The sequence below is a fragment of the Lepus europaeus genome, chromosome 1 (assembly GCF_033115175.1).
Source record: "Lepus europaeus isolate LE1 chromosome 1, mLepTim1.pri, whole genome shotgun sequence".
In the NCBI taxonomy this organism is placed as follows: Eukaryota; Metazoa; Chordata; class Mammalia; order Lagomorpha; family Leporidae; genus Lepus; species Lepus europaeus.
The window spans coordinates 153670633-153697016 of NC_084827.1; the positions used below are offsets into that span (position 1 = coordinate 153670633).

Below are 26384 nucleotides of genomic sequence, written 5' to 3' on the forward strand. Positions count from 1 at the left end.
GGCTCCGCCAGCCCTCCCCTCCTCCCGCAGCCATGTTCCACGCGCGGGGAGGAGTGGGGGCAGGGGAGAGGGACGGGGGATCAAGGCGGAGAGAGCCGGCTCTGCCTCGAGGAAGGAGGGGATGAGAGTTGGGGGGAGCAGCGGGAGGAGGAGGCGGCGGCGGCGACGACGGAGGCTAGCGAGGAGCCAGCTCCGGGTCCTGCAGTAGGACTCCCAGGAGCCACCATCATGGTGAAGAGGAAGAGCTCCGAGGGCCAGGAGCAAGACAGCGGCCGCGGCATCCCCCTGCCCATCCAGACCTTCCTGTGGCGGCAAACCAGGTGAGGGGCGCAGAGGGCGCGCCGCGGGCCGCCCTGGGCTGTGGGCGCTCCTGGGGCCGCCTGGGTCATCGCCGCCACCGCCGCCACTGCTGAGGCCGCGCCACAGCCTGCAGCTCCCTCTCTGGGGCTGGAAAGCAAGCCCTCTGCACCCGCTTAAAAACACGCATTTAAAAAAAATATTTCCGTGAAGTTTGACGACAAGCAGATTGGCAGTTGTCGAATAAATATATACATTATTTAGGGGGTGGGAGGGCAGAGAACCTAGGTAGAGGGGGCGGGGAGCTAGAGAAGATAATTATGACTGGTTTGCTCCTGTGTCCAGTTCCCCCTCCATCTCCTGCTGTAAATCCAGCACAGTGACCTGTTGTTTTTCCAGCTCCTGTTTGGCGAATATTTGCTATGCCCACTTGTTAACCATTTTTGCTCGCATTCAGCCAGTGTAATCTTCCTGGTTAAAGTGTACGGGGAGACATTTTTAGTAAGAGATTTATTTCCCCCTGGAAAAGACCTGCTATCTATTCCAGTAAACAAGAAATAAGGTCTCCTTTATTATTATTACTTTGGAGATTTATCAGTTAAGAAGCTAGATTCTGGAAATCATGACCCATAAGCCATGTTCATTTTTCAGTTTTTAATATGACGGTACACATGAGTAATGCACCACTTTTGACCATTGGCGATTTAGAATCTGATGAAGAACAAGTCTGCAGAATAAGAGTGGATATAGAAAACTGTAGAGACCTATATCTCTTTCATGTTACTACACTTGGAAAAGCAAATGTCGTCAGCTATTCAACATCAGTTCATTAATAAGCTATAAAGAAATGTAGAATTTGAGTTTCATAGCATCATGAATTATTCACTAAAAATAATGACGTTTAATAATAATTGCACTTATGTTTATAAACTCTGTATTAATTTTTCAGTGCATTTTTGAGGCCTAAACTGGGGAAGCAATATGAAGCCTCTTGTGTGGTATGTGATTTTCACAATTTCTTGATTATTTCCACAATCTGTGTAGCAGTTTCAACCCAAGAAATTCACTAAATGTATTGTCTGTATGTATTAATTCACTTGGAAAATATTGTTGAACATCTACTATGTGCCAGACATAATTCTCCATGCTGGGATAGAGCAATGATAAAGACAAAATGGCATTCACACTCTAGTGAGAGGCGGACAGGACACAAGCAAATACGTAAAATACGCAGTCATCCAGATGGTGGTAAATCCTAGGGACAAAAATTAACCAAGAGAGGAAATTAGAAAGCACTGGAGTGAGAGCTTTATTTCACAAGTAATGGGTGGATAAGACTTCCCTACTAATGTGACCCTTGGACAAAGACAGGAAAGAAGAGAGGGAGGAAGGGAGAGCTCAGGGAAGAGCAGAGAGAACAGTACATTCAAGGATATTAGCACCCAATGGGGAGTAAGCATGGGGAGGGATTGAGTCTCAGACAGACTACAGAGAACTGAACGATGGATGACCTTTGAGGGTGCACGTGGAGTTAAATTCATAATCAGCAAAACTGGGACTACTCTTATATAGCAGAGGTTCTTATAACAAGTATCTAAGAACTACTTGAACAAAAAAATATTCAGCTTTGTACTATTATGTCTTGCTTATGTTCTGCAAGGCTGAAAATGAACTGCATAAAATAATTATGAAGGAAATGCTGTTAATATTTATACAAAAGAAAATGTGGTTGTCCTGAGATTCCAAGGGAATCCCATATCCCTACAAATGCCCATTTTACAAATTGAAAAAAATAAGACATGAAATTTTGAAGCAAAATTGGAATTGACCTTTCATACCCTTCATTAATATTTGAAGCTTACATAATTTTTTTACTTTGCATATATGATGTCATGCATATTTACAAATGCTACACAGATGGATTTCTGGTAAGGCGCTCAGAAATACAGAGACATAAATTAAAATGGAAACCAGTGGAGTGTTAAGCACACACATTCTCTTAAGTAGAAATGTGTTTTGTTGGGTCTCCTGTCCTACAAAGTTGCCTCATAAAAATTTTTAAAATATAATGTTCTTATAAGGACCTTTTAAAGGAATCTGTTCTCATACTTAGCTCATTAGAGTAATTTGGCACTTGAAATCTGTGATCCTCCTGCTGACAATTATACCAGCTTAAAATAATTCTGAATTTTCTGTGTTCTTGGCAAAGATATTTCTGACATTTCTAATGTATTCACATGACATCAAATACCTAAGTTACATTCATAGATAGATAGGTAAAAGTCAATATAGAAAATAGTTTATAGGGTTTAGGAAGCTATAAAAAGTTATGTTAGTAGCATTTAAGAAGAAAATAGCATTAACTACTAGATTTCCCTGAGATTATGAAATTTGTAACTCATTCTCTCTAAAATATTCATTAAACTGTAAGTTCTTCATAATCTTTCATTGTCTAACATACACATTATTTACTTAATGGACACTTAGATCCCAGAGGACTGAAGAATTTAAAAACATTTGTATCTGGTTCTTCAGCATATCTAATGTTCTTCATTTAGTTTCTTAAAAAAATCATATCTCTGAACGTGCTGTTTTCCAAAACTTCAGCCTTTCATTATAAAGGTGATTTTCTTATTTTCCTTTTGTAGGTAAAAAAAATGTGTTTATTTTTCCTTGGAGAATCTTCATGGAAAGCCATTTATTTTTCTCAAGTATCCAAGTAATTTCAATAATATAATTAGAACATGTGGGATTTGTATTATAATCACTTACAGGACATTTAATATGTTTCCTGACTCTTTGGGGCATCAGGTGCTAATCGTATTTTTACAAGTCAGAGTTTTTTTTTTTTTTTTTTTTTTTTTTTTTTTGATGGGCAGAGTGGACAGTGAGAGAGAGACAGAGAGAAAGGTCTTCCTTTTGCCGTTGATTCACCCTCCAATGGCCGCCGCGGTAGGCGCGCTGCGGCCGGCGCACCGCGCTGATCCGATGGCAGGAGCCAGGTGCTTCTCCTGGTCTCCCATGGGGTGCAGAGCCCAAACACTTGGGCCATCCTCCACTGCACTCCCTGGCCACAGCAGAGAGCTGGCCTGGAAGAGGGGCAACCGGGACAGGATCGGTGCCCCGACCGGGACTAGAACCCGGTGTGCCGGCGCCGCAAGGCGGAGGATTAGCCTAGTGAGCCGCGGCGCCGGCCACAAGTCAGAGTTTTTAAAAATATATTCTGGTATTAGGTGTTACCTAATATTCAAATATTAAATATTTACTACCTTATAGTGAATATCCTCCTCCTCAGTCAAAAAATAACCTGGGTAGGTCCACCATGTTACTTTTTGTTCACTCTCTAAAATTATCCCTAACAAGGACAGAAGCTTGAATAACAAGCAAACCAAGGATGGCTTGTACCTCTCTCTTCCTATCTTTCTTTATTCAACACATATATTGAGTGTCCTATGGTTCCAGGTATTAGGCAAAGATATTCTGTGCCAGGTCATTGCTAGGACATGGAGTGAATCGGAGACCCCAAAACCATATTTCTTTTAGGAACTGTGTCTTATTTAGCATCTGTTGAACAGATAGACATATATTCTGTCCCTCAAGAAACTTTCATGAAAAGACATTTCATTTTGGACTGCAGTTGTAACAGTCCATTTCAATGACTCAGCAACATTTCATAAAACATTATTTCTAAAAATCTCATGAAGTTTAATGTGTTGTTATATACTTTGATAGAGAAAGATTATTTGGACAGAAATAAATAGCTTGATAATTTAATTGTGTACTCCAGGCCAAATATCTAAAAATGAGTAGATAATAGGAAATTATTATTGACTCATTTTAGGTCAACATACACTTGAAGTGCAGTGTGAGTTCACTGTAAGATTTTGATCAGGATTTTCATCCTTATCTTGATGTCTGCTTTTCACCAATCCTAATCTCCTTATTTTACATTCTTTTTAAAAATCCATAGTCCTTTGAACGAGTGTTGGTGGAAAATAAGCTGCATGGCCTCTCTCCAGCCCTCTCTGAAGCCATCCAGAGCATTTCCAGATGGGAGCTGGTACAAGCTGCTTTGCCTCATGTGCTCCACTGCACTGCAACCCTGCTTTCAAACAGGAACAAGTTGGGTTGGTGATCCTGCATTACTTGTTTACTGTGTGCTTTATGCTCAACACTCATAATGACAACATGTGTTGAATAGAAACCCAGGTGCTGTGCTTATATTATCACATTAATTCTCACAAAATCCCCCTCATATTGGAATCACCATTATTTCCATTTTGTCAAAAGTGGAACAGGATCTATTGTTTTAAATTTCACAGGTAATATGTTATATATTCTCTCCTTAAATATTAAAATATTATGGGTAAGCTGAATACTCTTACCTACCTAACATGAGACCAAGACAGGGATATCTTCTTTGCCTTCCCAATTTGTAAAGCAACTACTTTTGTGAATTTAGCATGTTACCCTCAGACTTTTCCCTAACTTGGTAGTGCCCTGTGTGGTGCCTGTACATACATGTGCATAAGGATATGTTTTCCCTTTAGCTTAATTTGCAGATTGCTTTTCTAATCTTGCAGTATGCTCTACCCCAAAGATGCTCATGTTAGAGTAAATGCTTTTCTCCAACACATTTCCTTCTCTCATTTGGATCTCTGTTCAAATGTCACCTTTACAGAGAGACATTTCCACAGCTAATTATCTAAAAATTAAATAGCTGTTAATTTCAGAAGCTGTATTTTAATCCTTATGCTGCCTATTTGGAGATGTATTTCACTGTCTGATAAGAAGTGGTTTGTACACTTTCTACATGCATGGTAGCGTGTTATTCTGCAGAGATGGCAGCCAGTAAGGAAGCTCCAAAAACAGGAATCAGTTCTGCCAGCAGTTGTTGTAAGGGATTCAGAGAATTGCTACTGACTATTGAGACGTTGGGCCACAAAACAAAGCAGGGGTATTCTCAGACCCTAAGTTCACATCCATTACTCTGGTGACTGGGTTTGTCTTAACTTGGCTATGTGGTGTCCATGCAGGCCATCAAGATAAGCTGGGAGTTGCTGAGACAAAGCTTCTTCATACTCTGCACTGGATGCTCCTAGAGGCCCCCCAGGACTGCAACAGTGAGCGTTTCAGTGGCACAGACCGAGGCTCGAGCTGGGGTGGCAGCAGCAGCGCTTTCATTCACCAGGTTGAAAATCAGGGTTCTCCAGGGCAGCCTTGCCAAAGCAGCTCCAATGATGAAGAAGAGAACAATCGCAGGAAGATCTTCCAGAACTCCATGGCTACTGTGGAGCTCTTTGTGTTCCTGTTTGCCCCTCTTGTACACAGGATTAAGGTAAGAGACAGCTAGTGTTAGAACTGGGATCAGATGGTGATGAGATGAGGGTGAAATTCAGGTGATAACTTCCGTATTTGTTTGTCCATGTATTTTCATGATCTTACTGAAAGCCAAGTCATAGAGAACTGTATTTCCATATTAAACTAGCTGCAAAGACACAAATCTCCACATATCCTTTACTTACTCAAAAAACTTCAGTGGTTTTGCATCTGCCTCAAGATAATGCTCAAAATATTAAACATGGCATATAAGATAAAGTATGGTTTGCAGTTTAAACTCTTTTCTTGATTTAGCAACTGCCAGTCTCTACTGGTCTCTTCATGGTCCAGTCCTTGGAGCCATAGGAGCCTTGAATATGTTTTTCCTGTTTGCTCTCCCCTCCTATTCCTCCTCTATTTCCCTGAGGAGCCTTCAAACTCCAACATCAGTGCAATCATTTCCATATGGCTTTATCTCTGACCTTTTCTATACAGAGTTAGTCAATATCTTTTCTGTATTCCAGTAACAGTTTTTAACTACCTCTATTGTAATACGAGGTTTGCAACAGAAGTTTTTTTTTTCTTTTAAAGATTTATTTATTTGTTTGAAAGTCAGAGTTACACAGAGAGAGGAGAGGCAGAGATGGGGAGGTCTTCCATCTGATGGTTCACTCCCCAGTTAGCTGCAATGGCTAGAGCTGTGCTGATCCAAAGCCAGGAGCCAGGAGTTTCTTCTGGGTCTCCCACATGGGTACAGGGGCCTAAAGACTTGGGCCATCTTTTTCTGCTTTCCCAGGGCATAGCAGAGAGCTGGATTGGAAATGTAGCAGCCAGGTCTCAAACCAGCGTCCATATAGGATGCCGGAGCTTCAGGCCAGGGCATTAACCCGTTGTGCTTCAGTGCCAGCAGAAGTTTTTAATTTTTACATTCTGTGGATCTTTAACAGTTGGGCCTTAGCCTAAGAATTGTTTGAAGAATATTTTAATTGAATAAAGTACAAAAATATGAATACAAGGAAACTAATTTTCTTAAAATGTAATTATATCCATCTACTCCTTGGATCTGGAAGAGACAATATAATTAGAAATCAGTATACCATCATATTATCATTCTGTGATCTAGGTGACACTACTTAACCTCTTGGATCCTTAATTGTGTAAAATCATGGACATGTGTAACACAAGGTGAATATATTTGGAGACACAGTGCAGTTCTATCACATGGAAAGAAATCAAGACCTATTTGTTACTAAGTGTGAAAACAACAGATAAGAAGGCAATAATAGGTTTAATTGCTATTCAATAGAGTATTACAACCTTAATGAAGAGATACTCAAGTTATCAATGAAGATGGTTGTGATCACTAGCAATCATTATGAGAGAGAAGAGACAAGTGAGTCTTTTCACTTATTTTAATTTTTCTTAAACTCTGTCCCATTGCTGATAGGAATAGATATGCAGCAATCAATAAATTCTTACAATGTAACACATATAACAGCCATATTTTACATCAAATATACTAAAATTTTTCAATGTTTTTAAATAAACCTAAATTGCTGTTTTAAAAGTTTCAACTTTCCACTTTAAAAAGTTTTTTTAAATATATGTAAATTCTACACTCAACGGAAAGCATTAATTTAACAGAAAATGTCCACTCAGTTGATGGGACCTACAGGACCTGGCTCCAGCACACCCCTCGGGCTTCATCTCCCTCCGTCTTACACTGTCTTTCTTGTTCATCAATATTTAGGCTCACTAGAGGCTCATCCTCAAACTCGATAAGTTCAATCCTTTTTTCAAGTCCTTACGCCAGTTTTTCTTTCTACTTGAAACCTTTATCCCTGCCCTCTACTCCTAGATTTGCATATGACCATTGCGTTCCCATCAGTTTACTCATTATTCCCCAAGCACTTCAGCAGAACTAACACATTATCCTGTTTTCCCTTCTTTCTTGTCATTTACTGATACCTAGAATTGCTCTGTGTGTTTGTCTGCCAGTTTATTGCCCATCACCTACACTAGAACAGAGGTCACTGAGTGAAGGAGTCTGCCTGTCCAGGTCACAACAGTATCACTAGTGTCTGAGATAGCATCTGGCATATACTGTCATGAGGTTCTCAATAAATATCTTACAACTTACTCAGTTGCTTATTATCAGGAGATGATTCAAATGCTAAAAGCAGCAATTATATGTAAGTTATAGTCCTTAAAAAGGAGAGGGCAGGAAAGAAAAAAAAAAAAAAAAACATAGCCCACAAGAATATCTGTGGGTTGACAAATACCACCTGGATTTGAAAAATGCGGAGATATAGGTGTGGCCAGACTGTAATTTTATTTGGAACACACGGCTGAGAATCCGAATTTTGGAAACAGATAACCTTTCTTGTACATGCAGTGCCCACTACTTCCTATTATATGACATTGAGAAATTAATGCATTTAAGCTTCAATTTTGTCATGTATAAATTGAACAAAGAATTAATTTCTGTGGCATTGTGTGGATTAAACAATTGTAGCACCCAATGTGAGATTCAGAAAGTCATTAACATTGCTACTGGTATTATTAAGAAAAAGTGAGTGAGAGCCTCTTTCAGAAGATGCTTCACTAGTAGTTGTTAAAACTGGTTCAAAACCTTCAAGTTTTACTCATGGCCTTGGATTGAAACACTTACAAGGAGTAATACAATGCATATAAAACACTATACAGAGATTGGGACATAGTAAACAATTATTTTTAGTTGTATTATAGCACTATTATTGTTTCATCATTTTGTCCTTGATGTGATGGATTTATTATTCTAAATGATATAGAGTTAAAAGTATTGAGTCAATAAATTTCTCCACAAGACCTTTTCTGTTTGAGAGGTGTTTGTTTTCTTTCATGTTGCTAGGAAACATACAATCTCTGGATCAAGGTTTCTTAGCCTTGGCACTGTTGGTATTTTGGGAGATAACGCTTTGTTGTGGGAAACCAACCCATGTATTATGAGATATCTAAGAGCATTTATACTTATATATATTTAGATCATATCCTATTTGCCAAAAATGCCTCCTCCCTGACCTGAGTTATGAAAACCAGAAGTGACTCTAGACATTTTCAAATGTCCACAAGTGGGTGGGTGGAAAGGAACTGGCTCTGAATGAGAACCATTGCCCTGGATCTTTTATTTCCCTGTCCATCCTGAATCCATTTATGCTTCCCTTCACCAATACCATTAAAGTCCTTTCTCCTCTACACTTTCTTTGCTTTTCCCCTCAAAATTCCAACACCAGGTCAAAACCAAAAATTGAATTTTTTTCCCGAGAGATGCATATGCTGCTGGCAAAACCACACAGTCACCCAAGCTAATGCTTCTAGAAAGCCATGGTTTCTAATTTTAGTGTACTGCCCCACTTGTCAGTTATTTCCTTGACATTACCCTCTCTAGTCCCCCTCGGTGCTTTGCACAGATTGTGTTACAGGTTAAGGATTGTATAGGACGAAGTGCTGTAAAAAAGCATGAGAAGCCAAAAGCACAGGCATGAGCACATGCCTCCACATCCTTACCTGCTGTTTACTCCTTAGCCTCCTACAGTTGCTTCTGCTTATGTCTAGTACATAAAAAATTCTTTTTACATGTCATTTCTAATATTTTTTACCAACAAAACTATTGTTTAAGGTACATAAACTTGACACATTTCATATATGCAAATTTAGGAACACACAGTGATTCTTCCCACCCCCCTCTCCCTCCCCACTTCTTCTTCCTCCCTCTCCTATTTCTGTTTTATTTTTTTTAAACAAAGATCTATTTTTGGCAAACTTTATGTTCGTAAGATTAACCTTACAGTAAGTAAAGAGTTCAACAAATAGTTATGAAAAAACCCACTTCCTCAATAGTTGAGACAAGGGTTGTTCAAAATCATCACACCTGAAAGTGTCAATTTAACTTCTAAAATTTAGCTTTTAGGTACTCTATTAGTTACAACAGATCAGGGAGAACATATGGTATTTATCTTTCTGGGACTGCTTTATTTCACTAAGTATAATGGTTTCCAGTTGCATCCATTTTTTTACAAATGACAAATTTTTATTTTTTACACTGTGTAGTATTTCATAATGTACATATACCATAATTTCTTTATCCAATCTTCAGTTGAAGGACATCTGGATTGATTCCATATCTTAGCTATTGTAAATTGAGATGCAATAAACATGGAGGTACAGCTAACTCTTTCATATGCCAATTTCATTTCCTTTGGATAAACTCCCAGGAGTGGGATGGCTGGGTCATATGGTAGATCTACATTCAGATTTCTGAGGTATCTCCATACTGTCTTCCGCAGTGGCTGTACCAAGTTACATTCCCACCAACAGTGGATTAGGGTACCTTTTCCCACAAATCCTCACCAGAATTTGTTGTTTATTGATTTCTGTATGAAAGCCATTCTAACTGGGGTGAGGTGAAACCTCATTTTTGTTTTGATTCACAATTTCCTGTTGGCTAGTGATTGTGAGCATTTTTCATGTGTCTGTTGGCCATTTAAATTTCCTCTTGAGGGGCTGGTGCTGTGGTGTAGCGAGTAAAGCCACCACCTGCAGTGCTGGCATCCCATATGGGCACCAATTTGAGTCCTGGCTGCTCCACTTCCAATCCAGCTCTCTGCTGTGGCCTGGGAAAGCAGTAGAAGATGGCCCAAGTCCTTGGGCTCCTGCACCAGTGTGGGAGTCCTGGAGGAAGCTTCTGGCTCCTGGCTTCGGATTGGCACAGCTCCGGCCGTTGTTGCCATCTGGGGAGTGAACCAGTGGATGGAAGACTTCTCTCTCTCTCTCTCTCTCTCTCTCTCTCTCTCTCTCTCTGCCTCTCCTCCCTCTGTGTAATTCTGAATTTCAAGTAAATAAATAAATCTTAAAAAAATTTCCTCTTGAAAAATGTGTTTAAGGCATTTGCCCATTTCTTAGCTGTATTATTTGTTTTGTTGTTGTTAAGTTTCTTGAGCTCTTTATATATACTTGGTATTAGTCCTTTATCAGTTGCATAGCTTGCAAATATTTTCTCCCATTCTGTCGGTTGTCTCTTCATTTTGCTAAATGTTTCTTTTACAGTGCAGAAGCATCTCAGCTTGATATAATCCCATTTGCAAATTTTGGTTTTGATTATAGGTACTTAGAGGGTCTTTTCCAAGAAGTCTTTGCCTAAGCCAATGTCTTGCAGGGTTTCCTCAATGTTCTGCAGTAATTTGGTGGCATCAGGTTATAGATTTAAGCCTTTGATCCATTTTGAGTAGATTTTTGTGTAAGGTGTAAGGTAGGGGTCTAGTTTCATATTTATGCACTTGGATATCCAGTTTTCCCAGTACTGTTGATTGAAGAGACTGTCCTTGCTGCAGGCATTGATTTTAGTTCCTTTGCCAAGAAAAGTTGATTGTAGATGAGTAAACTGATCTCTGGAGTTTCTATTCTGTCCTATTGGTCTACGCATCTGTTATTTTGGCAGTATCAGGCTGTTTTGATTATAATAGTCCTATAATATGTCTTAAAATCTATTATTGTGATGTCTCTGGCTTTGTTTCTGTTGTATAAGGTTGCTTTAGTTATTCAGTCTCCTGTGTTTCTATATAAATTTTAGCATCATTTTTTCTAAATCTGAGAAGAAGATCATTGGTATTTTGATTGGAATTGCACTGAATCTGTAAATTGCTTTCAGTAGGTAGTATGGACATTTTGATGCTATTAATTCTTCCAATCCATGAACATGGATGATTTTTCCATGTTTTATTATATTTCTTTCTTTAATGTTTTGTAATTATCGTAGTAGAGATCTTTGAAATCCTTGGTTAAATTTATACAAAGGTATTTAACTTTTTTGTAGCTATTGCAAATGGGTTTTATCTTTTTTTTTTTTGCTGTCTATAAAACATTCTTTTTTTCTAGAATGTTTTTATTTAATGAATTCAAATTTCCTATGTACAGCTTTTAGGAATATAGTTATTCTTGCCCCCATTCCCACCCCCACTCCCACCCCATCTCCTACTCCCTCACCCATCCCTTTCTTCATTATGGTTCATTTTTAATTAACTTTATATACAGAAGATCAACTCTATACTAAGTAAAGATTTCAACAGTTTGCACCTATACAGACACACAACGTATAAAGTAGTGTGAAGGCAAGTTTTACCATTAATTCTCACGGTACACCTCATTAATGACAGAGGTCCTACATGGGGAGTAAGTGCACAGTGACTCCTGTTGTTGACTTAACAATTAGCACTTTTATTTTCAATGTCGGTGACCACACAAGGCTCTTGACATGAGCTTCCTAGGTTATGGAAACCTTTTGAGTCCACAAACTCCATCAGTATTTAGACAGAGCCATATGCAAAGTGGAAGTTCTCTTCTTCCTTCACAGAAAATACATCCTTCTTTGATGGCCCCTTCTTTCCACTGGAGTCTCACTCACAGAATTCCTTCATGCAGAACAGTTTTTGCGACATTTTTTCTTGGCTTTCAATGTCTGAAATGCTCTCTTGGGATTTTCAGTCAGATCCGATGGCTTAGGGGATGATTCTGAGGTCAGAGTGTTGTTTAGGGCATTTGTCATTCTGAGTCTGTTGTGTGGACTGCTTCCCATGTTGGAAGTTTCTCTCCTTATTAATTCTATCTATTGTTATTATCAGACACTTGGTCTTATTTGTGTGGTTCCTTTGACACTTAATCCTATCTATATGATCAATTCCACACTTATTATGATCACTTTATTACCTAAGATGGGATGATTACCACCCACTTAATGAGATTTGGAGTCCCATGGCAAGTTTTTCACTTCATCCTTAGCGGTAAGTCCATGAGAATGTTTGTCGAACTGTACAGCTTCTCCCCCTCACATTCTCACTCTTATTTTTAACTGTGATCTATTTTCAATTGACTTAGTACACCTATGATTAATTCTATGTTAAGTAAAGAGTTCAACCAATGTTATTAAGAAATTAATTAACTAAATAAATAAATAAAATAATAAACGGTTCCTCAATAGTCAAGCAAGGGCTGTTCAAGTAATTGCTTCTCATAGTGTCAGTTTCACTTCTACAGGTTACCTTTTAGATGCTCTGTTAGTTATCACAGGTCAGGGAGAACATATGATATATGTCCCATTGGGATTGGCTTATTTCACTAAGTATGATGTTTTCCAGATTCTTCCATTTTGTTGCAAATAATGGGATTTCATTTTTTACTGCTGTGTAGTATTCCATAGAGTACATATCCCATATTTCTTGATCCAGTCTTCCATTGACAGACATTTAGATGTCTTAGCTATTGTGAATTGAGCTGCAACAAATACGGAAGTGCAGATGACTCTTATTTGCTGATTTCATTTCCCTTGGGTAAATTCCAAGGAGTGGGATGGCTGGGTTATATGGTAGGACTATATTCACATTTCTGAGGTATCTCCAAACTGTCTTCCATAGTGATTTTTATCAGTTTGAATTCCCACTAACAATGGATTAGGGTACCTTTTCCCTCACATCCTCACCAGCATTTGTTGTTTGTTGATTTCTGTATGAAAATCATTCTAACTGGGGTGAGGTGAAACCTGATTGTGGTTTTGATTTACATCTCTCTGATGGCTAGTGATCGTGAACATTTTTTCAGGTGTCTGTAGGCCATTTGAATTTCCTCTTTTGAGAAATGTCTGTTTAAGTCCTTTACCCACTTCTTGACTAGGGTGGTTTGCTTTGTTGTTGTTGAGTTTTTTAATCACTTTATATATTCTGGTTATTAATCCTTATCTGTTGCATAGTTTGCAAATAATTTCTCCCTTCTGTTGGTTGCCTCTTTACTTTCCTGGTTGTTGTTGTTTTTCTTTCTTTCTTTCTTTCTTTTTCTTTTTTTTTTTTTTTTTTTTTGCAGTACAGAAACTTCTCAATTTGATGTAGTTCCACTTGTTAATCTGGGTTTTTATTGCCTGATAAATCATTTATTTGATGCCTTTCTAACTTCTTGATATAGGTACCAAGTGCTATAATCTTCCCTCTTAACACTGCTTTTGCTGTTTCCCATAATTTTTGATATGTTGCATTGTCATCTTCATTTGTTTTCAGAAATTTTTTAATTTCCTTTTTGATTTCTTCTATGACCCACTCTTTGTTTTCAGTCTCTAAGTGTTTGTGTATGTTCTATAGATTCTTGAGTTGATTTCCAGCTTCATTCTTTTGTGGTCAGAGAAGATGCACGGAATGATTTTGATTTTTTTAATTTGCTGAGACTTGCTGTATTGCTTAGCATATGGTCTGTCCTAGAGAAAGTTCCATGCACTGGTGAGAGGAACATGTACTCAACAAGCATGTACTGAAAAGTTCTGTAATTATCAGGTCCATTTGGTCCAAAGTATCGATTAGCTCTGTTGTTTCTTTGTTACTTTTCTGTCTGCTTGATCTGTCCATTGCTGAAAGTGGAGTGTTGAAATCTCCTGTTAGGATTGCATTGGAGTCTGTTTCCCTTTAGATCCATTAACAATTCTTTTAAATAGCCATGAGCCCTGCAATTGGGTGTATATATGTTTATTATAGTCACATCTTCCTGTTGAATTGATCTCTTAATCATAGTATAGTACCCTTGTTTGTCAGTTTTAAAACTTTTTTGTGTTAAAGTCAGTTTTGTCTGATATTAGGATGGCTACACCTGCTCTCTTTTTGGTTTCTATTAGCAATTTCATCAATACAAAATGATGAATGTTTATTGAATTAAGGATTTTCTTTAAATGGGGTATCAATATTGTTACTATTTGAGCATATTGACTTATTTCTTCAATGAATATTTACTGAATGTATACAAATGCTAGATTGTACTATTCAAACTGCCAAGAAATAGCAGAAATTAAAATAAATTCCAAAATACTTTGCCTCAAGGGAAGTATGGAGTAAACAACTTTAAAATGGAAAATAAAATAATAGTTGTTTAATTAAATTTCACTTAATACATTTAGAATTGCTTCACAATATCATGGAAATAGGCTGTCAGTGAAACCAAGAAAAGTATCTGAAATATGAAGATACTGATTCTATCAGTATTTATACCTTTGGGTTTTTCTCAGGACCTTTCCAGATCTCTTGCTCCACAGCTGTTTGAATGACAAAATCTTCTCCAGCCATTCAATTTCTGGTCATGTGTACATACATAGTATTGAGTGTCCCATTTTACACCTTCAAATGACATGACTGGAAGAGGAATTAGATACAATCAGAGTTTAATGCATTCAGTCAATTTAAGAAATCTGTACTAAAGCATATGAAAATAAGTGGAGGCCTTAGGCATTACAAGTATTCAGTTCTGAAGAGTTATTGAATTTAGTTGATATGATTTGGAGAAAATAAAATATGTTCAGTTAATCAGTAATTATGTTTTTGGGCTGGCATCGTGGTACAGTGGGTTAAGCTTCCTCCTGCAACCATGATTCCAGCTGCTCCACCTCCAATCCAACTACCAACTAATATGCCTACGAAAGTAGCATAATGGCCCAAGTGCTGAGGCCTTTGCCACTCATGTAGGAGAGCTAGATGCATTCCTGACTCCTGTCTTCAGTCTGGCCCAACCCTGGCTTTTCAGTCATTTGAGGAGTTTACCAGTTGACAGAAGACCTCTTTTTCTGTCTATCCCTCTCCTTGTATCACTCTCTCTTCCAAATAAATAAATAAATCTTAAAATAAAAAAAGTTACATATAGATGCATCAAGGAAAATGTACAGGGGCCAGCACTGTGGCTTAATGGATTAAACTGCCACATGCAACACCCAACTTTTTGGGTACAGGCTGCTCCACTTCAGATACAGCACTTTGCTAATGTGCCTGAAAAAGCAGAAGAGGACCCAAGCCCTTGGGTCCTTGTACCCATGTGAGAGGCCTGGCCCAGCCCTGGCCACTATAGCCATTGGGGGAGTGAACCAGTGGATGGAAGACTTTCTCTCTCTCTCTCTCTCTCTCTCTCTCTCTCTTTCTTTCTCTCCTGTGCCCCCCCATCTCTCCCACTCTCTCTGTAACTCTGCCTTTCAAATAAAAAATATTAAAAACTAAAATGTACTAAAGAAGGAGATCTCAATTTGTCTTCAATAAATATTTACACTAGTTAGCAATGTATTCTGTAAAACAAAATGACAACACTGTCAGTGAGTGTTAAATGTCCCACTGATAGAGCAGACAGATGTTAAAAGCCAAAATTTCAGTACAAGAGAACTCACTTCCTGTGGTAATTTCCACTGGAGTTTTACTTGTGTCAAAATTACTTCTGAGAAGCATAGAAAAGGACTGAGCTCATAAACTAAGAAATCATACAAATCAGGTCAGTTGGGGTTTGGCTTCCTACATTTCTAGAGAAAAATCGGATAAGCTTTGCTTGATGCTAATTCCTTGCTTGCTGAATAATTGCATGCAGATTTCCCCATGTCCATTTCAAGGGAATTTGGGTTACTCTTACCTTAATTCCAGACCTGTCTGTTTAGTTGCTTACTTAGTATAATTAGTTGGATTGTCTAGCACGTATCTCAAATATATTGTTTCTAAAATGAGGCTTCCAAAACTCTTTTCATTCTTCTCTTTGCGCATCTTCATTAATAATAAAACCAAAAATTCTTGATACATTTCTTTTGCATGTGCTACCTTCAATCAATAAATTCTGTAAGTTGCATATCTTCAAAATATATCCAGAATCTGTCACTTCTTGCTTAACCCTCCATTCCACCCTGGTTAAATTGTCTTTCACCTACTTTCAGCTTCTACCTTTGCCTTTTCTCAAGCTAATCTCTATAGCCTAATGAATCTATTGAAATATGCCCAGTCACAGGACTTTGCTACTTAACACCCTCCAGTGGTTTACTATCTTACTCAGTAATTGCTGAATCGCTTCCAATGAACTACTAAAAATATGTGAGTCTTAGCTGATGTTCAATAACTTCTCCAATCTTTGCTCTTTTTTCCTACTCTTTCTTCATTCACTTGACTCCAGACACACAGTCTCCAGACTATTTCTTGACACACTAGGCATACTTTTCAGCATTTCAGTAAGGCTTTTCCTAGATACCCTGTTTGAGAAGTCAAAACCTTATCTCTTTTCCTGTTTCATACCCTGTCCTTTGCACTATGAGCAGGAATTTTTGGATGGCTTATTCACTATTGTGTCCATGAGCCTAGAAGAGTACCTGGTATGTAGATGCTTGACAAATATTTGCAGAACGAATGTTGAATGAATTTGACAAATACTTTATGTGTTTTCCTAATATTTCACAGGAAATCCTAAAGGCTTTTCCAAAGTAGGCACTGCTACTAAGTGGTGCCAGGATCCCAGGCTTGTTGTTGGCTCTACAGAAGAGTCCTCTCTATACCAAAGAGCAAATTTATTCAGGGATTTCACCAGCCTTTTCAGATGAAGCGTCCTTTGTATTCATCTGCATTGATTCACCATTTGTAGAATCACTTCTTTTTCTGTTTTTCCAATTTTTTCTTTGATTTGGGTAGGATAAATAATGGTTGCAGATCACTGCCTTAAGTGAATCCCTGGGTCTCAGAAGTCTTCATTACCCTATGATCCATCTCTGCTTCTATCTTTACCATACTAAGAAGCTGGCAGGTTTAAGATATCAACTCGGAATTCCATATATTTGGATTTCTATAATATACACAGCATTTTAAACACCTCAGCCCTCAAAATGATGTAATATGAAGGAGAAAATGTGATGCTAGATGGGAACATCAATTATAGATCAATTGTTTGAGCATTTGCTGTAAAATCAGCCCAACTCAGCAAGTGTGTTTCCAATTCCTAATGTTACATCAAGCGCTGTGAGGAAGCCAGGGGCTAAAAAGGAAAGGATGATGCTTGATGTATCCCTACCATCAAGAACAACATTACAAAATAACACACCATGAAGAACCTAAATACATGGACTTGACTCCATAAAATTCAAGAGAGATGAATTATAGTCAAACTAGCCAGCATCTGAGGATATTACCTTATAAGGTTTAAAAAAGGATTAACTAAAAGGAATGATAATTAGGTCAATTATTGAGCAGAGTGCCAACACTCTTGAAATGAACAGGTCCCAAGGACTGCCAACACAAAACAATAATTTGTGTCTTTCATGTTTTGCCCAAAGCTGCATTTTGGTTAATTATTCATTTTGCATAAAGCAGACCACCATGATTTCTATAGTAATTGCAGTAATAACTTCAGGTTGTTGGTATACTCTAGAAATACTCATCTGGACCATGAATGAATGAACTCAGATCAACTCACTCTGAAAATAACCTTGGCAATGATATTATTCTGTGCATTGATTGGTACCTTCAACCAGTTCTTATAAACCAGTTATTAGACATAGATCTTTTTTTCCCACAGGAATCCGACCTCACCTTCCGGCTGGCCAGTGGACTTGTTATATGGCAGCCCATGTGGGAGCACAGACAACCTGAAGTCTCTGGCTTCACAGCACTGGTAAAACCCATCAGGAACATTATCACAGGTCTGTGACCCAATCATCCATTGGGAGAGTATTGCTACATTCTTCACATAAAGGAGTAACATTGATGGAATGATTTTCCCCCTGACAAGCCAAGAAACAAGTACCTCTGAGGAGTTATTTAGGTGTTCCAGGCAAAGGGCTAATTCACAGGAAGAGAAAAAGCATACACACTTTTCAGTTACATGACTTTGCTCAGTTTGCTTGTTTATAAAGTAATATCCAAAATATCATTTTAGTAATACTTACAGAATTGTTATGAGGAATGCATGACTTGTAAAATAGCTTAGAAGAATGCCTGGAACATAGGGAGTGAACAAACAATATCTGTTATTATATCATCTTCATCATCATTGAGTCCTAGTTCCTTAACAATCTCATTACTGCTATCAAAGTATGTCACTTCAAGAATTGGCTCACGGCTTCAGCCTGGCTCAGCCATGACTGTTGCAGGCATTTGGTAGTGATCCAGTGGAAGTGAGCTCTCTCTTGTTCTCTCCTCTCTTTCTGTCTCTCAGATTTACAAAAGCTCATAAGGTGTTGGTGCTGTGGCGTAGCAGGTACAGCCACTGCCTGCAGCACTGACATTCCGTGTGGGCACCATTTCCAGTCCCAGCTGCTCCACTGCCAATCCAGTTGCCTCCTAATGCATCAGGGAAAGCAGTGAAAGATGGCCCAAGGGCTTGAGCCCCTGCACCCACAAGGGAGACCTGGAAGAAGCTCCTGGCTCCTGGTTTAAGACAGCCCAGCACTAGCCATTGAGGCATTGGGGGAGTGAACCAGAAGATGAAAGATATCTCTCTCTCTGTCTCTCCTTCTCTCTCTCTCTCTCTCTCTCTCTCCAACCCTGCCTTTAAAATAAATAAATATTTTTAAAAATTCATAAAAATGGAATTAAAATGTAATTTTTAATTAGGATGAAATTTCTTCACATATACAAAATATTAAGTGTTGATATATATTATAAATTCAAGAGTAACAATCTGTCATAAGTTCAGATATCAAGGAATTAAATACATAAAGGTGTCATAATGAAATCTACTTCTAATTCCGTATATGAAATGAGGTAAATTACTTTGTTTTTAGGCCAGCACCGTGGCTCACTAGGCTAATCCTCCACCTGCAGCACTGGTACCCCGGGTTCTAGTCCCGGTTGGGGCGCCAGATTCTGTCCAGGTTGCTCCTCTTCCAGTCCAGCTGACTGCTGTGGCCCGGGAGGGCAGTGGAGGATGGCCCTAGTCCTTGGGCCCTGCACCTGCATGGGAGACCAGGAGGAAGCACTTGGCTCCTGGCTTCGGATAGGCACAGCGTGCTGGCCATAGCAGCCACTTGCAGGGTGAACCAATGGAAAAGGAAGACCTTTCTCTCTGTCTCTCTCTCTCTCTCACTAACTCTATCAAAAAAAAGAAAAAAAATTACTTTGTTTTTAAAACTTTTGAGTATGAAAACAGAAGAGCTAGGAGTTTCTTCTATTATACTTAATTTTAACTTATGTTAAATGTGGGATTATCATTCAACACATTTTTAGGAGTACAATGCAACATTTTAGTGTCTATACATAGCTTAAACCAACCATACCAGGCAACTAGCCTTTCCAATTTCTTATCTTTTCTTGTGTTTGGAGCCTATCAGCTCCTCTGCTCCAATCCTTTATTCAGAATGTAATACATTATTGTGAACCATAGTCACCACACTGTACTGCAAAACACCAGGACCTGTTACATTCACTCTCCTGCATTGTGGTACCTGTTATCCAGTTTCTCCCCATTAAACCCCTTCCTCCTGCTATAACCCTCCTGGCCCTGGTGATCACTATTTTAATTTTTTTAAGATTTATTTTATTTGCTTTAAGGCAAACACATCGAGAGAGGGAAAGATGGCCGCAATGGCTGGGGTTGGGTTAGGCTGGAGACAGAAGTCTCTGGACCTCCATCTAGATCATACTCCTGGGTGATAAGGGACCAAACACTTGGATCATCTCCTGCTGCTTTCCCAAGTTCATTAGCAGAGAGCCGAATCACAGGTGCAGAGTAGTTGGGACTCAAATCAAACACTTTGATATGTGGTTCTGGCATTGCAGGCAGTGACTTAACCAGCTTTAATTATATATATATATATATATATATATATATATATATTTGAGAAGGAGAGAGAGGAAGGATTTTAAAAATCCAGATAGACAGGGTTTCCATCTGCTGATTTATTCCTGCAGTTTATGCCTGCAATGCTTGGAGCTAAACTTCTGCAAGAGCCAAAAGCCAGAAATGCAATCCCAGATCCCCACATTGGTGGCAGGACCAGCTGCTTGAACCTTCACCTCTACTTCCCAGGGGCTGTATTCCTGCACAGCTGGACCCAGGAGCCAGAGCTGGGAATTGAACCCAAGCGCTCTCATCTGGGACATGAGTGTCTTAATCACTAGAGTTAATGACTACTCCTGTGATCACTACTTTAAATTCAAATTTATTTATAGGTATATATGCTTCTACATATGAGGGAACATGTGATATTTTGTCTTTGTTTCTGGCTTATTTCACTTAACATAATGATCTCCAGTTGCATCTATTTTCTGTAAAAATAAGAATTTCATCCCTTTTTGTAACTGGATAATATTCAATTGCATATAAAAATATATATCAACCTGCATATATCTATCATTAAGTTATTATGATCATCATCTATCAATCCATGCACACATTTTCTTTATCCATTCATTCATCAGTAGAAGTGAAGATTGATTCCACATGTTGGCTATTGTGAATAGTTCTGCAAACAGCATGGATTTGTAGGTCTGTCTCTCATATGCTGATTTCATTTCCTTCATTTATATATCTAGAGATAGGGTAGCTTTGTCATAGGTCTATTTTTAATTTTTTGAGGAACCAGCATATTGTTCTCCATAATGACTGTACTAATTTGCATTCTCATCAGCAGTATTTAACTGTTCCCTTTTCTACACGTCCTCATCAGCATTTGCTATCTTTTTCATAACAGCTGTTCTACCTGGAATGAGATGATAAGTCCTGTGATTTTTGTTTGCATTTCCCTGATAGTTACTGATACTGAAACTTTTTCCATGTGTTTGTTGGCTATTTATATTTTTTCTAAGAGATGTCCATTCCGATCTTTTGCTCATTTCTTAAAATGTTTGGGCTGTTATTTTGTCTTTGAGTGTTTTGAGTGCTTTATATATTCTGGATATTGATTCTTTGTCAGATGAATACTTTGCAAAATTTTCTCCCATTCTATTGGTTGTCTCTTCAATCTGTTGATTAATCACTTTACTCTGCAAAAACTTCTTAGTTTAATATGAAGCCATTTTACTTTTGTTGCTTTGTTTTTGAAGTGTTCCCCCAAAAGTGGTGGCCTATGCCAATGTCTTCATATGTTTCCCCTATATTTTCTGTTAGCAGTGTTGTAGTTTCTTGTCTTAAATTTAGAACTTTGATCACTAGGCATTGATTTTTCCATAGTGTGAGAGGTAGCGGGTGAGGATCTTGAGTAAGTCTTTTGCGTGTGGACACCCAATTTTCCTAGGACCATTTTTTTTTTCATTTCTTCCCCATGATGTTTTTGGCTTCTTTATCAAAAAGTAAGTTGGCTACAGATGCATGGATTCATTTCTGGGATGTTCCATTGTTCTTTGTGTCTGCTTTTCTTGCTAATACTGTGCTTTTTGGTTATAATAACTATATAATATCTCTTGAAAGCTAATCTTGTAATACCTCCAGCTTTTTTCTTTTTATTCAAGATTATTTTAATTATTTGGGATCTTTAATATTTCCATCTGAATTTTAAGATTTTTTTCTAGTTTTGTGAAGAATGACTAGTATTTTGATGTAGATTGTGTAGAATATGTAAATCGCCTCAGATAATTTAGACATTTTAGCAAATTTTTTCCTAATCCATGAATATGGAAAGTTTTCTTACTTTTGTGTGTGTGCTATTCAATTTTTTTCATAAGTCTTTTGTCATTTTCATTGGAAGTCTTTCATGTCCTTTGTTAAATTTATTCTAAAGTATTTCATTTATTTAATTCTTATAGTTACTATGAATGGGATTTCTGTTATAATTTCTTTCTCATAAGTGCATAAAAATGCTACTGATTTTTGTGTGTTTATTTTGTATCCTGCAACTTTATTCAATTTATTTATCAGGTCTAATAGTCTTGAAGAAGAATCTTTTGATTTCCATATATACAGAATCATGTCATCTGCAAACAGGAATAGTTTGACTCCTTCCTTTTCCTTTGTATGTCTTTTTATTTCTTTCAAAACTGTCCAGTACTACATTGAATAAAAGTGGTTAGAGTGGACATTCTTATCTGGTTCCATATCTTAAAGAAAATGTTTTCATTGAATTTTGTTGAATGCTTCTGCTGCATCTATTGATATGATCATATAATTTTTACACTTCATTCTGTTGATGTGATATACCACATTTATTGATTTGTGTGTTTTGAAACATCCTGTATCCCTGGATACATCCCACTTATGGTGAATGGTCCTTCTGGTGCAACTTTAGATTCAATTTGCTAGTATCTGAGAATTGTTGAACCTATGTTCATCAGGGATATTAGTTCATAATTTTCTTTCCTTCTTCCTTCCGTCCTTCCTCCCTCCCTCCTTCCCTAAGGGTTAGGTGACCTTCAGCAAGTTAAGCTCCCTGTGCCTTTGTTTGTTGATTTGAAAAATGAGTATAGAAATACATGAATATTGTAGGGCTGTTTTAAGGATTAAATGAGTTAGTGTATGTAAAATTCTTAGGACAGGGGTCAACATAATGATGTAGCAGGTTAAGCCCACTGCCTGCATTGTATACATCCCATGTGGGTGCCAGTTCGTGTCCTGACTATTCCATTTCTGATCCAGCTTCCTGCTTATGGCCTAGAAAAAGAAGTAAAAATGGCCCAAGTGCTTGGGCCCATTCCACCCACGTGGATGACCCAGATAAATCTCCTGGCTCCTGGCTTTGGCTGGCTGAGCCCGGGATGTTATCTATTGGGGAGTGAAACAGTGAATGGAAGACATCTCTCTCTCTCTCTCTGTCTTACCCTTTCTCTCTGTTATATTCTGCCTTTCAAATAAATAAATAAGTCTTTAAAAAATTCTTAGGACAGAATTTAGAATATATTATGTGCTAAGTAAATGTTGTTATCCTTATTATTGTTCTTAACTTTTTAGCACCATAACCTTCTTTCTTAGACTAAAACACACCATATCTATAGTTAATCTAGAAATGCTGAATTGTTTGGATTATTCGTTTTATTTCTCTTATGACATGCATTTCATTTAAGACATTATTACATGTCTTTTTTCCATCTGATAACTATATATTAAAATGGATTTTTAAAATTTGAAAATGAAATTAACTTATACAATAAAATGAATTTTATGTTTATAAAATTGAAGACTGAATTTCTCCCATCTTTACAGCCAAGAGAAGTTCTCCTATCAACAGTCAAAGTCAGACCTGTGAATCACCAAATCAAGACACAAGGCACCAAGAGGTTAGTAGTTTATTATACTCTTAAGAGGAGAAGCATTAATTCCTTAGATATAGTGTAGTGTGTATAGTAAGATACGAAATCTAGAATACTACATAGTACATACTCTAGAATTCTACATACTCAAGGCCATCTCTTCCTCCCTGAATGTAAACATTTAACAGCTTTAGGTTTCTATTTATCCAGTATGAAAATTAATGTTATGCATGTCTTAAAACTGTGGAGGTGTTGAAACAAGATAATGCTCTCTCTCAATGGCTAACATTAACACTCAGTAATGTTAGTTATCCTTATTCATCTCTCATGTTAGGCAAACTAGCATCTTATTCTCAATTATTAAATCCCTAGTGTTGGTTAAATAACTCTAGTGTTGGTAGGGGAGTGGAGAAGAGGGTGTAGAAAAAAGAAAAAAAAAAAACAGTGTTACCTGGTCAAGGGAATCAAAAGGTTAATAAGGAATCCATACTATCCCACATAGATGCAAAATAATGCAATATAATCCAATGTAAATTTATCATATTTGGTACATGAGAGAAGGAAATGAAAGCTAGGGTAGTTGAAAGCTACATAGAAGGGTATTTTACTATTAACTTAACATGCCGTTAGATGACCAGCCTTCACTTTCAAGCCAACACATGCAAAATAAAACTGGATGCTTCACATCAAATTGGATTCTCTTTCCAACCAATATATTCACTTTCAGGAAAAATCATCATTCTTTACCCTCTAAGCTGGAAATTTTGAAGTCTTATTATATCTACCATTTACCTAGCAATTGCCAAGTACAGACACTATGATTTATACACTGTAAGATGTACTAGTATATGTGTTTTTCACATTTCACATCTTTGAAGCTGAGTGTGCTTGACAATTTTTGGCCTCTTCCTATCTCCCTGCCTGATGACAGTCTTAATATGGTAGTCAGTCATTCTTGTGCAGCATGAATTTGGTCGTTTCCAACACTTAAATTTGTTGCATCAAAGTCAATGGCTTAAAAAAATTAGTCAGAGAAAAATAGGAGAGCACTGTTTCAAGAAATAATACTCTTGATACAGATGAATTGATCCTTTGGACAAACTCAAATAATAACAGATCTGAGTTTCAAATTCTAGATATCAAGGAGTTACAGTTACACCTATACCAATTTAATTCACATGTATTTTCCTTTCACATATAGAGTACTTCAAAAAGTACACAGAAAAATAGAATTAAATATAAATTTATTTTTGTGCAAATGGTTTTTGAAATCCATGTATAGGTTTCTACTAATATGCATTTTCTATGAATTTCTGAAGATTCCTCATATACACAGGGTGGATATATAACCAAAAGCGATGTATAGCAAAATCTAAAATGGCTCTTGCCATAACCATAAAATGAAATGTTCTCACTGATAAAAAGTGAAATGTCCTAATTTAATAGGGTCTATTTTTCCTTAATGCTAAAATAAAATAATGGTATGTCTTACAGGCATTTTAGATGGCATTTTAGATACAATGAAATACATAAATCATATTTAGTTAATTTTCTCTTTTTGATTTCTTGCTGAGTCATCTTATTTTCTTTTTGTCACCTCACTAACATGTGTCTTTATTCTCTATGCCTATTACTCTCTAAATCCAGAATCTCATAACTGGATTGCAGTTTGATTGGATTTTCTACCTCTAGTCTTACCTGCTTTGCATAAATGCCACTTAATAATGCCTGGCTAATCCTTCTAATGCATCATTTATAATTTAACTCATCATTGCAAAGATTTATTGTATGCAAGGTACCATCCTTTTATGGTATCCCTTCTTCTGTAGGAACCTGTAGTGGTGTTTCTGTTTGCCATCACCTCAAGACCAAACTCCCCACTCTGGTTCTCTGTGCCTTTCACTGTTTCACCATGCCACCCATGCGACCCTCTCTCTGATAATGCTTCAGTTGGTTAGAACACTGCCTCCCTATGTGGAGCATGCTCATTTTAACCTCTGAGTGAGCTCAGACCTTCTTCCAGTTGGAATGCTGTCTCTACACTTGATTGCCTTTCCAAATTGTACCTTCTTAAGGACCAATTAAAAATTCCAAACTCTCAGAAGTCTAATAGTGCTAAACTTGCTCTATCTAATGTGGGTCATCTCTAGGCCCATGTGGCTCTTAAACACTTCAAATATGGCTAGACTGAATTGAGACTCTAAAATATACCCTGAATATTGAAGAAAATTAGAAAATGAATGTAAAAATATTAATAAATCTTGCATTGATTGTATGTTGACATGAAAATTTGAAGTTAAATGAGATAGTATTAAAATTAATTTCATCTGTTTTTCTTTTTGCTACTTTAATGTGTCCTCTTGCATAAAGTAAATCAAATATATAGGTCATTGTGGTTTACATTATATTTCAATTGGCTGTGCTTCTCTAACTTACTTGTCTTGTAATATAACTGCAAACTCGAGTTCGAAGTTCAGGTTTATTTAATTTTCTTTTACATCACTTAGCATGAAGCACACATAGCATCTTCAGGATAATGAACTCTTTGATCAAGTTCAGAAGACTTATTTCAAGGAATTTCTAGCTGCACTTGTTTCTCTCCAGTACAAACTACTCTGATGGATTCTTGAGAGTTTTTGTACTTTAGGGAAATATTTAATCTCTAGTACCTATGGGAAAATATCTTACATTACCTGGAAAGAATTATATTTATCAGCTAAATGCAATGAAAATGAGCTACCCTGTAAAAATGCTGAACATGCACTTATAACTTGGTGTAAAGGTCATCGAGACAAGTAAAAT

The 26384-nt window shown here is 37.5% G+C and overlaps 1 protein-coding gene across 3 annotated transcripts in view; it reads left to right on the forward strand.

The window, feature by feature from the left end:
* Positions 1 to 228: 228 nt before the first annotated feature.
* Positions 229 to 26384, forward strand: part of UNC80 (unc-80 homolog, NALCN channel complex subunit) — a 216843-nt gene continuing 190687 nt past the window's right edge. For all 3 annotated transcript variants that reach the window (XM_062201741.1, XM_062201733.1, XM_062201752.1), the window contains exons 1-6: positions 229 to 320; positions 1247 to 1295; positions 4268 to 4424; positions 5334 to 5635; positions 17980 to 18103; positions 23536 to 23609. In XM_062201741.1, the coding sequence (XP_062057725.1) occupies positions 229 to 320; positions 1247 to 1295; positions 4268 to 4424; positions 5334 to 5635; positions 17980 to 18103; positions 23536 to 23609 (798 nt within the window). The remainder of the gene's footprint in view (positions 321 to 1246; positions 1296 to 4267; positions 4425 to 5333; positions 5636 to 17979; positions 18104 to 23535; positions 23610 to 26384) is intronic.